Genomic DNA, 14,039 nt, shown 5'->3' with positions numbered 1-14,039 from the left:
TCTTAACTTTAATGATGGGATTCAATTTAGTAATTGAAAGAGTGTTGGTGGGTTTTGGGGGTTGGTTGTTTTTTTTTTTGTTTGTTTTTTTGTCTCTTGAAATAACACGAGAAAAATCCTGTTCCCCATCTCGGACTATTGCTGCTACCTATAAAAGCTGTGCAGGATAGGATTATATCTGCACTGGGGTAAGTGCTGCAGATAGAAGGGGGTGTGTAAGAAACAAGGATCGTGTTATTTTAAAATTAATTGAGATTAGACAGCACACTTGAAGAAAATAATAACAACCATAGTCGTAAAGGAGGGAGGGGAAGTGTACTGGAAATATTCTGCCGGCTTCAATAAACGCCCGTGGATTTCCCCCAAACCCTGACGGCCGTGCCTGGAGCAGGCCGCACCGCGGTTGCCATAGCAACGGCCGCTGTCGCACAGTGATGGCGTCGCACGGTGATGACGTCACGCGGCGCGTCGGGCCGGGCCGGGCGCCATGAGCGGGGCAAGCCCCGCATCCCCGGGTCGGAGTGGCTCTGCCCTGCAGCTGCCCTTGCCCCTGTCTCTGTCGCTGAGCGGCGACAAGAAGCGGGAGGTGCCGGCGGCGGGCACCTTGCTTCAGCCCATCATCAAGGGTAAGCGAACAGCGGGAATGTACGGGCGTTAGCAGTGGGGCGGGAGGAGCGGTGTCAGGATGGCGCTCGGAAGCGTTTGTAGTGTTTTTGCTTTATCGGCCGGAATGCCCCCGGCTTCAAATAATCGTTGTTCGGAGGTAGGACTTCTGGAGCAAATGGTGTGGGTGCGGTGGGGTGCGAGTCTTCGTTAAATGGCCTTTGTTGGCCATCTCACTGAAGTGCCTTTCAGTGAAGCGGGCTTTATTTTATTGGCGAACCAAGACTATTTTCCATACGTGTATGTGTTGTAAATACGAACTGAGTTTCAAGTTTTCAGCCCTGAAGAAATGAGGAGGAAGAAAATGCAGTTCTGTTTTGCAGCGAGCTTTCCGTTTGCCTCTCGCTGCAGGAGACTCCCAGCCTTAAGCTGTGAATCTCTGCTGAACCACAGACATCAGCTTTCCTGTGCATCAAGTGTTTGTGGCTGTTAGCAGCCAGGTATGGAAGCTGTGTGCTGAGGAGGAGGACTCAAACACAGGGGCCAAGAAGCACCTTCACAGCAGGGTGTCTGGCACCTGGAATAGTGAGTGATTTGCTGTGTTTTATTGGAGTCTAAGGTTTGCTGCACATGTACAATGGCCAACAAGTATCCTGCTGTTCTGATTTTGTGTGTGTTTGATAAACAGGAGTGCCTCTTGCAGTTAAGTGTGATGTAGTACCTCGTGTTGCATAGCCAAATTTGGAGTGTGAGATCAAAACTGACTTTCATTAATTTTCCAGATGTTGGGGAAATCTATTCAAGACTCCTGGATCACAGACCTGTAATTCAAGGAGAAATACGTTACTTTGTTAAAGAATTTGAAGTAAGTGTTTGTATCATGGTACCTACCCTTAAGGAGTCACAGAGTTGTAACATCTTTTTACAAGTTGTCATACATATATAATTCGCTTCAGAAAGATTTAATGTGCATTTATTGCCCAAAATAATTAGTGCTCCTGGAGTATATGTTTGCATCCTCTGTAGACAAGACAGTCATTTGGGTTGCTGCTTAAAAAGTTTTGAAGGAGACTTAATATTATTTCTTCCTAAAGACTAGCAGGTTGCCCAGAGAGGTGGTGGAAGCCCTGTCCCTGGAGATGCTCAAGATCAGGCTGGACAGGGCTCTGAGGAACCTGACATAGCTGTAGATGTTCCTGTTCATCACAGGGGAGTTGGACGAGCTGACCATTAAAGATCCCTTCCAACTCAAATGATTCTATGAATATATGTGTAGGAGAATGATGTAGTCCTAATACTTTAGAGGAGTCTCTAAAGTTTGAACCTAAAATTCAGTTGTTGCTGGCAGGTATAGGCTTACATCTGATGAAGAAGCAGGCTTTGTGCTTCCGATGGAGTCAGCTAGGTCAGTTGGAAATTAATTTTGTTTTCATTTTTATGCCATGGGATAAAATAGTATTCCTGGAAGAGAAGAGCAACATCACCTTACACCAGTTGAGAAGATCATTAAAAATGAATGAGTGCTATATGATCGTCTGCAAATCTGAAATACTGAAGGACTAAAGGGTGCTTTTATGTTCATCTTTGTTTTGGATGTGTAATACAGCTTCCACAAGGTGGCAGCAAAACCTTAGAAAAGCAGATTCTCGTGTCACAAAAGGATGTTTGTAGGCGTGAATAACTCTTACAAAGAGTAAGAGTACTCTTAAAGAATGTGAGATTTGAAATCTTATCAGTAGTCCAGAAAATAGAGCTATATTTCAGGATTCTTGTCTGCAGGACTGATTTATAAAGAAAAAAAAGACACAAGTTTTTATTTTTTTTCTTCCTAGATTGTTGCTGGTATTTCAGCCAGATCTTATTTCTATCTGTACTGGTTTAGTAAAATAAGTATGTGAACTAAACTTTCTTCAGATCTTTATTGTGTAGATTTGAAGGTCACAAAATGATTTTTCTTTGACTTTCGTAAACAGATCATAGGATGTTGTAAATAGTTTTATGTGGCTTCTCATAGGAAGGAAATTTTTAAACCCAGTTACAGAATTGCAACTAAATTCATTCATTTATCTCACTACACTTATTTCTTACACAAATGTCATATATTCTTCAATCTTTGCTTGACATTTAATTTCTGATGTATACTTTTGGGGCAAAATAGCAAAGCAGGGGATTATCGACATTTTTTCAGCCTAGAATTTCTTCTAAAAATTACCCTTGTTAATAACTATGACAAGTCAGATTTTTTTTATTCTAATTGAACACATGCGTTTCATTACAATGATTAGCATCCAGTGTGTAAAGAGTGGAGATTTGCATTCAGGAAGCCTGGAGCCAGATTAACTGACCTACTTTGTTTGCATTTCTGTTTCCAAGGTTTTAAAATCAGCACAGTGATCCAGTTCTTCACCTCATGTGCTGCAGTATTTTTTTGGTTGTTAAGAGCCCCGTTATGATCAGCAGCTTAGAGTGCAGGCATGCTTCTGTGCAGCTCACCCAACAGCTCTGAAGAGGGGAAAAGGTTGGGTAAGGGCAAGCTCCAGCAGATCCAGAATCTTTTCCTTTGCCTCGTGGAAAGTACTGGTGAAATTCAAAGTGGAGGTTGTGCTCTGGCTTCAATAAATGAGATTTTCAAAGTGTAAATGGTAAAGTAAGAGCTTGTTCTTCCAGCTAATCATGAGCTACTGAGTTTTGTTATCTTTTGGCCTCCACTGGTTTGTTTCAGTAAAAGCAATTCAACTTGACATTATGGTGACATTATCATGTACTGAATTTAGAACATCAGATATCAAGAAAGCAAAATCACTGCTGTGTTATTTTTCTGTAACAAGTGAGTTACAGATATCCAGTGTTTTCAAGCTCTTATCTGTGTTGGTTTTAATATGCTATAAATTATCAAAGCAAAACAGTGAATTTTTCCATACAGTGCCTTTTATTTGTAAATACCAACTTTTCCCATAAGGACCAGAAGTACCAGTCAAAGTATTCCTGTATTTCAAGTAGTGTGAAGAACGGTGTGTGACTTACATACATAAAACTGACTTTATCAGTGGCACCAAACAAGCAGAATAACGCTTTCATATGCAATGGTAGGAGCTTTTGAGATTAAGCTATTAGTTTAAAAATAAATAAATATTTAAAGATATAATTTAAAAATAATAAATAAAGCAGAGAAAGAGTTTTGTTATGGGAAGTGGAATTTGCCACTCAGTCTCTTTCAATTCTTCTGGCAGGAGAAACGTGGCCTCCGAGAGCTACGAGTACTTGAAAACCTAAAGAAAACCATCTTTGAAACAAATGAAAGCATCCTTCCTAAGTGCGAGCAGTCAATGCATGACAATCTCAATGAAGTATTCCAGAGATGTAAGCAAGTTACTTCTTGTTGGCTTTGTTGCATCATTTTGAGGGATGGTATAAATAGTTTGGATTCAAAATATAATTTGGGGGAAAATTACCACCTTCAGGTAAATCTTCTTACACTTATGTGCTTTGTTCTCATTTTTCTGAAATTTTAAAAGGGCAATGATAGGAAAAAAATGAAACAAAAAAATATATTGGTCCAGCCAACTAAGATTACATTAAAGCTTTTGGCTGACTTGCTAGAAGCTATTTCTGGTCAAATGTAAAAGCAGGGTGGTGTTTGCTCCTGTTGGCTAAATCCATAGACAAAATTCCAGCTTTCTGATTTGTTGCAAGCACACTGTGGTGTGACCTTCAAGTTTCTTAATTTTTCCATGGGAAAACAGAATACTGACCACCCCTCCTACTTAATTTAAAACAAAACTTGCTGATGGGTAGATGTGAAATATGTTGTTGCTCTTATCTTTTGTTTCAAGTAGAGTAATAGTAATAATTCTTATATGCTAACCCTACTTTCATAGTTATAACCATTTTAATATACCTTGTATTACTTACATTTTTAAAAGAAAGTTTAAAATTTGTTTTAGTAATTTTTCAGCATCTGTTTTCTAGCTCATTCACCAAGATAGTTTCTCAAAGACATTCTAAGGAAGTATGGCTTTGAAGCTTTAAGTGACAAATTCATGCAGTTGAAATTCATGTTGTTGTGGCTTTTGCATTTTGTGTGGCATGTTGTGCCTGCTCAAGCAGGGTCAGCTACTGTAGGTTGCCCAGGGCTGTGTCCAGTTGAGTTTTGCATATATCTACAATGGGAGACTCCACAGCCTCTCTGGGCAAGCTGTTAAGCTGTTCCAGTGTTTAAACACCCTCTCGGAAAAAATGGGGAATCTCATGTGTTTTTATAGGAAAGAATGTTGCTCCCTCACCTTCATTCCCTTCCATCATATATTTATTTGCGTTGCTGAGATCCTCTCTGAGCCTTCTCTTCTTGAGAATGAACAGTCCCAGCTTTCTCAGCCTGTCCTCATGAGGAACTCTCCAGCCCCTTGCTGGGCTTGCTCCAGTAAGTCTGTATCTTTCTTACACTGGGGGGCTCTGAAGTGGAGAATGCCACCAGCGTTGTCTCACCAGTGAGAGACAGACGTGCCTGGTGTTATTCTATCCCAGATTAAGGATAAAACTTGTCATTTTCACCTTTTTGAACTTTGAGATTCCCCCCAGTCAAATCTTCCATCCCGTCGAGGTCCCTCTGAATGGAAACACAACCCAATTGGCTGTCAGCTATTCCTCCCAGTTCTGTATCATACACGAACCTGCTGAGTCTGCACTCTGCTCCATCATCTGGCTTGCTGATGGATATTGCTAAGCAGTACTGGCCACATTATTGATCCCAGGGGTATTCCACTAGAGACTTGCCTCCAATCCAATGTTGTGCTGCTGATCACAGCTATAGCCTTGCCCATTCAGCCAGTATTTGAACCACCTCGCTGGCTGTTTACCTAATCCATACTTTGTGAACTTGGTGATGAGGATGTTGGAGATACTGTCAAAGGCATTGTTGACGTTGAGATAAACAACAACTCTCTCTCACCCCTCACCTAACAAGCCAGTTGTTGCATTGTAAAAGTTGGTCTGGTTGGTCCTTTCTATTATTTGGAAATGCTTTCAGGAGGATTTTCTCCATCACCTTCCCTAGGACTGAAGTGAGGCTACTTGGCCAGTAGTTCTCCACATCTCTCATCTAGTCCTCAGGAATCTCTCCCAGTTGAAGTGACCTTTCAGAGATAGTGGCCTCACAGTGTCATCAGCCAGCTCTCAGCACTCTTTTACACAACAACCTGCCATGTCCTATTGGACTTAGTTCCAGTTTATTTAACCTGGTCCTTCTCCAATAAGGATAAGTCTTCATTGCTTCAGACTTTCCCTCTGGTTTTAGGGCACCTGGGATGCTTGAAGGCTTTAGTCTTACCAGTAAAAACTAAGGCAAAGGAAGCATTGAGTACCTTGGCCTTTCACTCATTCAGTAGAGGACTTGCATTTTCCCTGGTCTTCATTTTTCTGTTTTTCCTTTGAGTATGCTTTCTTTTTGCCTTCATATCCCTCAGCAGATTTGACTCCAGGTCAGCCTTGGCTTTCCTAGCCATGTTCCTAGAAGATCAGGCAGCAACCATATACTCTTCTTTGGCCACCTGCCCCTGCTTCCACCTCCTATCACATCCTTTTTATATCTGAATTCAGGTAAGGAGCTCCTTGTTCATCTGTGCAAGTGTCCTGCCACCTTTGCTTGATTTCCTTTTCATTGGATTGGACCTTTCCTGAACCTGAAGTAGACAAGCCTTGAAAATGAAGGTCTTGGCTTACTCCTGACCTAATGTGGGACAGAGTTCCATGTGTACCAGCTGCTCGTTCACTTAATGGACAGCTTCCCTTCCACTCCTATTCTTCATCCATTCCTTGTGTGAGTCACATGCCTCTGTGATCCCAGTGAGGTGGTATCTCTGCACATAGACTTCAGACTGCTCCTATTTGTTCCTCACACTACTTGCAGGTGTACTGGCATTTCAGCTTGTTGATATCCCCTGAAACAGTCTTGAGAACTTTTTCTTCAAGGTGCTCCCTCTTTAGTAAGCCCACAGGGTCTGTTTTGAACCAGAAAGTTTAGGAGAATGCTACCAAAACCCCTGTACCACTGGTTCCAGAGTCCTGTTGTCATGCTTGGTGCTTCTGAAGTCACTTCTGCAGTATCACTGACATCTACATCATCCTGGCAGAAGATGAACCTTGCTAACCTCTTCACAGCATCCCAGGTGTAAGCCCCCAGCAAGCAGTAAACAGATGTCAGGGCAGATTGAATGGGCAGCAGGGAGTCTCTCACCACTATCACTGCTGCTTTATTGCAGTGGGCCTGAGTGTCTCAGTCATTTCCACAAGTGATGCTCCATTCTGTGGCTCTCCAGTTAACGTCAGCTACAAAGGCAGTAAATCTGCTCTGTTACTGCAAGTCCTAGGAGAGCAGGATCCTTCCTCCTAGAGTGAGAAGTCAGCAGCTAATATGTCTTTAAGTTGATGATAAACAAGTAGCATATTTTTCAATACTAGGCTGTGTTAGTGAGGAAGATGACTGCTTTTGAGGAATTAGTTAATTTAATTCGGCATTAATTATTTTATCATTTTAGTGGGGGAGAAATCTACATAGGAGTACAGTCCTTATTTCCACTGTTTTCCTAGACACAGTCTCAGTAGAAGAGGCTGGGTCCAGCATGAAGATGTTCTCGGTGCAGATTGTTTTTACTAATTCTTACATTTGGTGAGGAAAAAAAAATGAAGAACTTAAGCACAGTGCTTGGTCATGTGTTTCTGTATATTGACTTACAAGTTTTTTCTTGTGACGCGCTGAGTAACAAGCACGAGCTTGTCTGCAACATTAAAGAATATGGGCACATGAAGACTTGGCTGCCTTTCTAATTTCATCTTCTAGAACACGCAAGGGTTGATATCTGTGATATGCCTACATGCAGTTGGCAGTATAGAACATTTTATGTAGGTATGGATTAAATCAGTTGGGGTTTCTTTGTTTTCTCAGAGGTAAATGACACAGTGGGATACAGTATTTGGCACACAGCGACCTTGTGTCTCTTAAGTCTCTTTTGGGCAAGGTTCTCTGTGATTTAAAACAGCAGACTGATTACTGCAATTTGTTATTTCAGTGCAAGCTGCCAATGATATGATCCACAAACTACAAGAGAAGGAGCACGAACGGAGGAAGGTAAAGGATGGATGGATAGATTTCTGTAATGTGATTTAAGGAAAAGTCTCGCATGCTTCTACAGCAAGTCCACCTGCCTTCACTATAGCAAATCTTAAAAACTATTCTATATCCTGTATACTTACACTAAAAGTTTTGAAGTGCTTTTTGCAATTATAGAATTCATAAAGCAGTGTGTATGTTTTAGGGCTAATCTGAATGGGTCACAATCTCCTAATGTGTGGAAACATATTTCTTTTTTCATTTATTTCCTTTGCTTTATTTCCCCTCCTTGCTCAGACTATAATATTTGTCACATAGAGGAAAAGCTTAAATAAGAAAAGTTATTTTCTGTGGAACAAAAAACACCTACTAACCTAGCAGAATGGAAATGTAAATCTTTCCTAGTTAGCTGAGAACATTGAGTATATTATATGTATTGCTTGCTGAAAAGGAAGCGTAGATTTTTTTTCACTTGTGGATGGGTTGTTTAATGAAGGGCTATATTATAGGAACATGCGAATCATTGGAATCTTTTCAGCTGGCTACACTTTGCTCATTTGAAATACATGTGCTCCGAATCTAAAATTTGGAAAATTATACAAGAAATTAGTTTCATGTTTTCCCATTAGTCCTTCATGATTGTATTTCAATGTTATCTTTTTTCCTGGCGGTTTTATTTATAATCAGGTAGTAGTTTAGGCAAACTGAAGACATTTCTGTGGCCATCACACAAAATAGGCTGTGCATTGATTTATGTAAGCCGATAGCCGTGTTTTTCTTTCCTTTTTGTAATCAATGAAGATGGGCAGCCCAGTTGCAGTTGAATACCAGCACTGTGTGAATAGAGCACTGCTCAGCCCTGACAGAGTTTGCTTGTGTCCAGCGCTACTGTAGATATTGGTAGAAGGCTGAAGTATGAAATTCATCTTGTAGTTCTGCTACTGCTTGTTTGAAGTAAACGTTTGCGAAGAAGTTTTATGACTTATAAAATGAACTCATTTAGTGAGAATGGAAACTATTCTTCTTGAGAATATTGGCTCTTTTTCCATTCAAAAAATTTATATGCGCTGGAGCAATGCTAATAGCTATTCAGGATATGTAATATTTCTTTCAGCTTGTATAGTAAGACGTTTTGGCTTTGAGACTTTCCAAATGTGGGTAGTAACAGGTAGGAATCTTTTTGAATTATTGATAAGTTGTCACTGCAATTCAACCATTCAAGGATAAATATTTTCTCCTTACTTTTCTTTCTGAAATAATTTGGTTTGGAAAAGAAAAAAGCAGTTTAGAATGGAATGAATTTGAAGCTTTCCTTTATTTGTTATCTTTTTTACAACTCCTTTCTGTTAATAGTATCAGTTCAGTGACAGAAGGATGCTGATGATTTTCCCTACTATGTTCTCACTTAAGGTGTTAAATAATCTGTGATTACAGGAGTGTCATTCAGAGAAGCATTCATGGAATCCTCTGTCTTGTTGGGTATTCTTCTGCTCATATCAGTATTATTTAGTGAGTAGTTCAAGCTGTGTGAGGCTTCAAAGGGAAACCAGAAAAGAATTCAAGAAACATTGTAAACATTTTTTAGGGTACTGTATTCTTTTATATATTTCAGTAATCCTATTTGGAAGGATGCAGGCATTTGCTAGAAGCTGCCCAGAACTTTCATGGAATCCTACCATGGAATCCTACCATGGAATCATACCATGGAATGATAGAATGGCCTGTGTTGAAAAGGACCTCAAAGACCATCTAGTTTCAACCCCCCTGCTACATTGCAACATTGCCAACCAGCAGACCAGGCTGCCCAGAGCCACATCCAGCCTGGCCTTGAATGCCTCCAGGGATGGGGCACCCACAGCCTCCTAGGGCAACCTGTTCCAGTGCTTCATCACCCTCTGTGTGCAAAACTTCCTCCTAGTTAAGGAAACCATAGAAATTAAAGCTGAAATATTCTGCAGCTCTGTAATACTGAGCCAGTCCTGTGAACTGGGATATGTGAATTAGATTCTGTAAGTAAAATGGTACTGAAAGTAAAATCACACAATTCCAACACCTCGAAACACAGACTACTCTTTGTGTGACTGGCATCTTTACCTCATGTACGCAGATGTGAAAGAATGATAATTCACTGTAATGTATTTATTGTATTAGGAGTGAATTTTTCTTTCCTCTTAAGCCTATGGCAGTAAGGCCAGTAAATGTTGGAGGCTGCTCAGAATTCTATTAAACATTTGCTGAGTGCAGAATTGGTGACAACATGCAGAAGCTGGAGTGTGAATTGTTAGCAATTATTTTAGTCACGATGAAATGTCATTTCTAACTCATGAAAGAATACTTGGGAATTTATGTGTCAGTATCTCTGAGATGATACAAATCTCCAGAGACCTGCCATTCTTCTTACTGTTGTCATACATTAGCAAAGTGCAGGAGATAGTAGGGCCTTAATTTTGTTTTCTTTTTCATTCCCTCTTTAGCAAAAGAATGATATGTATTTCAAGGCTTGTACCCCTTATGTGATGCTCACTGTAATTTTCTTGTTCTTTTCTACTTAGCACGAGTTTAAATGTGCACTGAGTTAATGCATCACACCTGGGGATCCTGCAGCTTATGGAGATAGCTTCTATTTATGCTAATATTTAAATTCAGATTATTTCTTCAGTTTTGAGTAATCAGAATTTGAGGTGTGAAAAATGTAATACAAAGACAGAAAACTGCCTAGGTATAAAACTGATGAAAAAGAACCTGAAGTTGTGTGAAGTTAAATGAAGATGGTATTTTCTTCTCCCTTATGAAATCAGCTTAGAAATTCTTTTGCCAGGCACATTATCAAATTCCATCTGTATTGTTTTCTAGAAAACAAGTGTTTTGCCAGTCTATCAATATGTAAGCTACAAATTGATTGTGTGATGTACTCAGCAGAGACAGATGAGACATTTGAGAGGAAACCGGTAAATAAAAAAAGAAGAGGAGCAGTATGTTGAAGGATTGGCTGTCATAATTCATATATGCTTTTATTAACCACCATAAATTTGTTGTGAAACGTAGAATCATTCTTTTATTGACACTCATTTGACAAAAACTCACATCTCAAACACTGATGTGGCTCTGTTAGTCTGTTTTGATGTACATGTACCTAAATAATGACTGTAGTAACTTTCTGACGTTTTATTTTGTTACCACTCGCCAATATGAAACATAGTGGGCCTGATATTTTTATTTTCCTAGAATCAGCTATGTAAAATTTCTAGTGCATTTTTAGTCTATACCATGTGCAGCAGAGACCTCCCTATACTCACCATACTAGATAAGGACTTGTAGTTAGTTAAGGTCACTTAGTAGAAATGAAGTGCAGCTAGTTTTGTATTGCTTCTCTTTTGGTTTCTAAGATAGAAGCACTTTCACAACAGTGAACCTCTGAGTGAACCCAGAAGGCAGCTTCTTGTGGTGTGAATGGGGTGGTGGGGGACTGTTTGTACTGAAGGAGGTAAAAATATGCTTCCAAGATGGGTATTTGTCTTAAAAGAAAGTCTTTGTGAGATAACCTGGTTTGGTATCAGCTGCTCACACTACTTACAATTTTGTCAGTAGTCGGAGGTGTAAATGCAGGAAGTAAAAGGTTGGAGACTGACAGAAATCAGCTAGTGGCTTTAAAGTGTCTTTCCACTTAGTTAGTTTTCACCAGGCTGCAGGAAAGGTATCATTGTTGCTATAATTAGAAGTCTCATAAACATTTTAGCATTCTTTTGCATCGACTGTGCTTTATGATTTTTGTTGCACCTATTTGTATGATTTGTTGGTTTGGTTTTTTGTTTGTTTGTTTTCTAATTCCTCCACTGTGGTGAAAGCCCAGTTCCTCTGATGCTTTAAGATTAGATCTCATGACCTCCTTTAAATCCCATGTATTGATCTAGAAATGGCTGCTGAAACTTCCCATTTTTCTCCTCTCAGATTCAGGCCGACAAGCTCATGGCCGGTGAAGAGAAGCGTGGCGCTCAGCAGGAGACATTCCTAAAAGAGCAACAGAACAAGAGAGAAGAGGTGGACGAAGAGCACAGAAAAGCTATGGAACGCCTCAGAGAGCAGTATTCTGAGATGGAGAAGGAACTGGCCAAATATGTTTCTTTCTAAGACCTTTCTGTTCTTGTGTTGCTGGTTTTGTGCCAATATTCAATTGCTTCTGAATTAAGTTGAGATTCTTTCAGACAGCTGAACCAAGTAAGATGAAAGGAGAATCTCCTCCACACGTTTGGTACGGGAAGAAAAGTTTTGCATACTTTCAACTTAAGTGCCTATCTTTGTTAAGGGCAGGTGGAATGCCAGAATTTGGAAGGTGGAACTGGAAATTACATTGTGTGACTACATCAGCTCAGGGAGTTGCAAATTGGAATTCTCTTCAATTTGCATAGTGTATCATATCATTTGGGAAAACAGAGCCTAATGTAATGTTAACTATACTGCTGTGCAGCCACAGCCCTTTCCCAAAAAGTAGGTGTAGTAGGTTCCATCCACTGTTAGCTGAGAATTCACTGGGAAAACTGTAAATTCTTTTTATAGATTTCAGGAAAACCAGCTTGTTTTAAAGTATAAACTTTGAAATTTCAGTGGTGAAAGATCTCAGCACAGTTCTAAATTCAGTTACAATTCCAACTCATGTTTTCTGTGGTCAGTATTTTGAAGTAGAATTGAGATTTAAATGGTTTTTGCTAATGTAGAAGTGGTAAACGAGCTTGAACAAGCGATCTTCTGTCCCTGTAAATATTTCAGACTTCTTATCAACTCTACTGTTCTAAGCAAAGCCAAAACAAGCTCAGTACTAATCACAAGAAATATATCTTTGTGTTAGCTTTTTAGCTAATACAGTATCTACCTTAAATATTTGACATGCTGTTTGTTTACTTAAGATAAAATTTTGAGAACTTTATAAAGCAATTGAGAAAAGATTTTTGTTTGTTTTTCAGCCTAGCAAACGTGAGCAGGTTAGTGGTAAAATGCTTGTAGTCCTGATCTTTTTCCTTACTAACTTTTACTCATGGGGAGCATGTGAAGCTCCTTCACTGCTTTCCTTTATTTAAAACTTGCATTTAACAGCAGTGTAACTGAAGAAGTTAACATAATCAGCTCATTAACTAAGCAAAATGAGACATAGTACTTTAATGAAATTTGCTGCAAGCTAACCGGTAATACAGGAAATATCTTTCCGTAATTTAACTGGTGTCCAATGTAGAATGGAAATAGGTAAAAATAAACAGAATTTACCCTTTACCTGTATTGCAATGGTAATATGCCAACAATGGTTGCTTGTATAATTTTATGGCTCGGTGTCAAGGCTCCATTCCTGGCAGCGCGTTGATAGCATGATTAAAGTTAGCAGAGGAGATGGAATAAGTATTTGAGATTTCTTTCAATAACACTGAATTCCTGCCAAGCAGCTCTGCCCACTACTGTAGGCACGACAGATTCATCAATCATCATCGTGCATCTGGACTGAAGAGAGAACTTGTCGACAGAGGGGTGTGCTGGAATGTTAATTCTCTGTTACGGATGGGAAAAACACAGATGTCTCACAGGTATCTCCCACCTGAAAAACAGAGAGGTTTCCTTTTTGTTTGAGCAGAAAGTGATCTCTGTGATATTTCTCAGCTTATGCACCTGCTTATCATTGTCATAATTAAGCTCTTCTATTTAAAAAGCCCCTGCCTGTCTTTAGAATTGGGTGCGGAATTGTTTTTCTTTGTTTTAAGAACAATCTCAAAAAGGCTTCTCTCTTACCAGATTCCTTAACTGTGCTCAAAGTCCAAATATCTTTGTAACAAAATGCATTTAACTGTATACTGAATTCATTTTATTTTTGCACTGATCGTTTTTATTACGACTTCAATTCCTAATTAACTGCACTGGAACTGTACCTTTTAGTACTTTGTCAATTTGAGGGCTCTTAAGCAATGGTACAAGTTGCAAGTTGAATGTCCACTGGAAAATAAAGAAGTATTTCCAAAAACTTCTGGGATTTGTGCTACAGATTCTTTGTAAATGCTTCTAAATGTTAATGTTGGAAACAGAACATATCTGAACATTTTCTAGCAGAGTGAGAGTGGACACAATTGTGCAATACAGTGGGACTTGGTAAAATTCAAATACTTATTCAGTAGTCTCTACCATTTGGAAGAAACAAAAGCAGAGAAAGGAATGGTTTGAAAGTTGTTCTGTGTCACTGGTGCACGAAGAAGGTGTTTTCACTTAAACTTGCAATATTTACATGATTAAATTGAAGAACAGGTTTAAAAGTGTTGAGGATGGCTTTTCAAACTTGTTACAAATTTGCACAGGATTC

General features: G+C 39.5%; 1 protein-coding gene across 1 annotated transcript; it reads left to right on the top strand.

Moving 5' to 3' along the window:
• The first annotated feature begins 473 nt into the window (after positions 1-473).
• BLOC1S5 (biogenesis of lysosomal organelles complex 1 subunit 5) lies at positions 474-13,706 on the top strand. The gene is made up of 5 exons (XM_042836859.1): positions 474-626; positions 1,386-1,468; positions 3,834-3,963; positions 7,668-7,726; positions 11,657-13,706. The coding sequence occupies exons 1-5, from the start codon at positions 488-490 to the stop codon at positions 11,834-11,836; spliced, it is 591 nt and encodes a 196-aa protein (XP_042692793.1). The 5' UTR covers positions 474-487; the 3' UTR covers positions 11,837-13,706.
• Positions 13,707-14,039: the final 333 nt, after the last annotated feature.

Source organism: Centrocercus urophasianus, unplaced genomic scaffold (assembly GCF_019232065.1).
Source record: "Centrocercus urophasianus isolate 14NV4802_14NV808 unplaced genomic scaffold, USGS_Curo_1.0 seq_11, whole genome shotgun sequence".
NCBI lineage: Eukaryota > Metazoa > Chordata > Aves > Galliformes > Phasianidae > Centrocercus > Centrocercus urophasianus.
This window is presented reverse-complemented; position numbering and strand designations above follow the sequence as displayed.

What these genes read in the sequence shown, in the direction of transcription:
- BLOC1S5 (XM_042836859.1), top strand. Translation starts at nt 488, where the DNA reads ATGAGCGGGGCAAGCCCCGCATCCCCGGGTCGGAGTGGCTCTGCCCTG. An exon ending in GCTTCAGCCCATCATCAAGG is followed by an intron (nt 627 to 1,385) that starts GTAAGCGAACAG and finishes TTAATTTTCCAG; the next exon opens with ATGTTGGGGAAATCTATTCA. An exon ending in CAATGAAGTATTCCAGAGAT is followed by an intron (nt 3,964 to 7,667) that starts GTAAGCAAGTTA and finishes TTGTTATTTCAG; the next exon opens with TGCAAGCTGCCAATGATATG.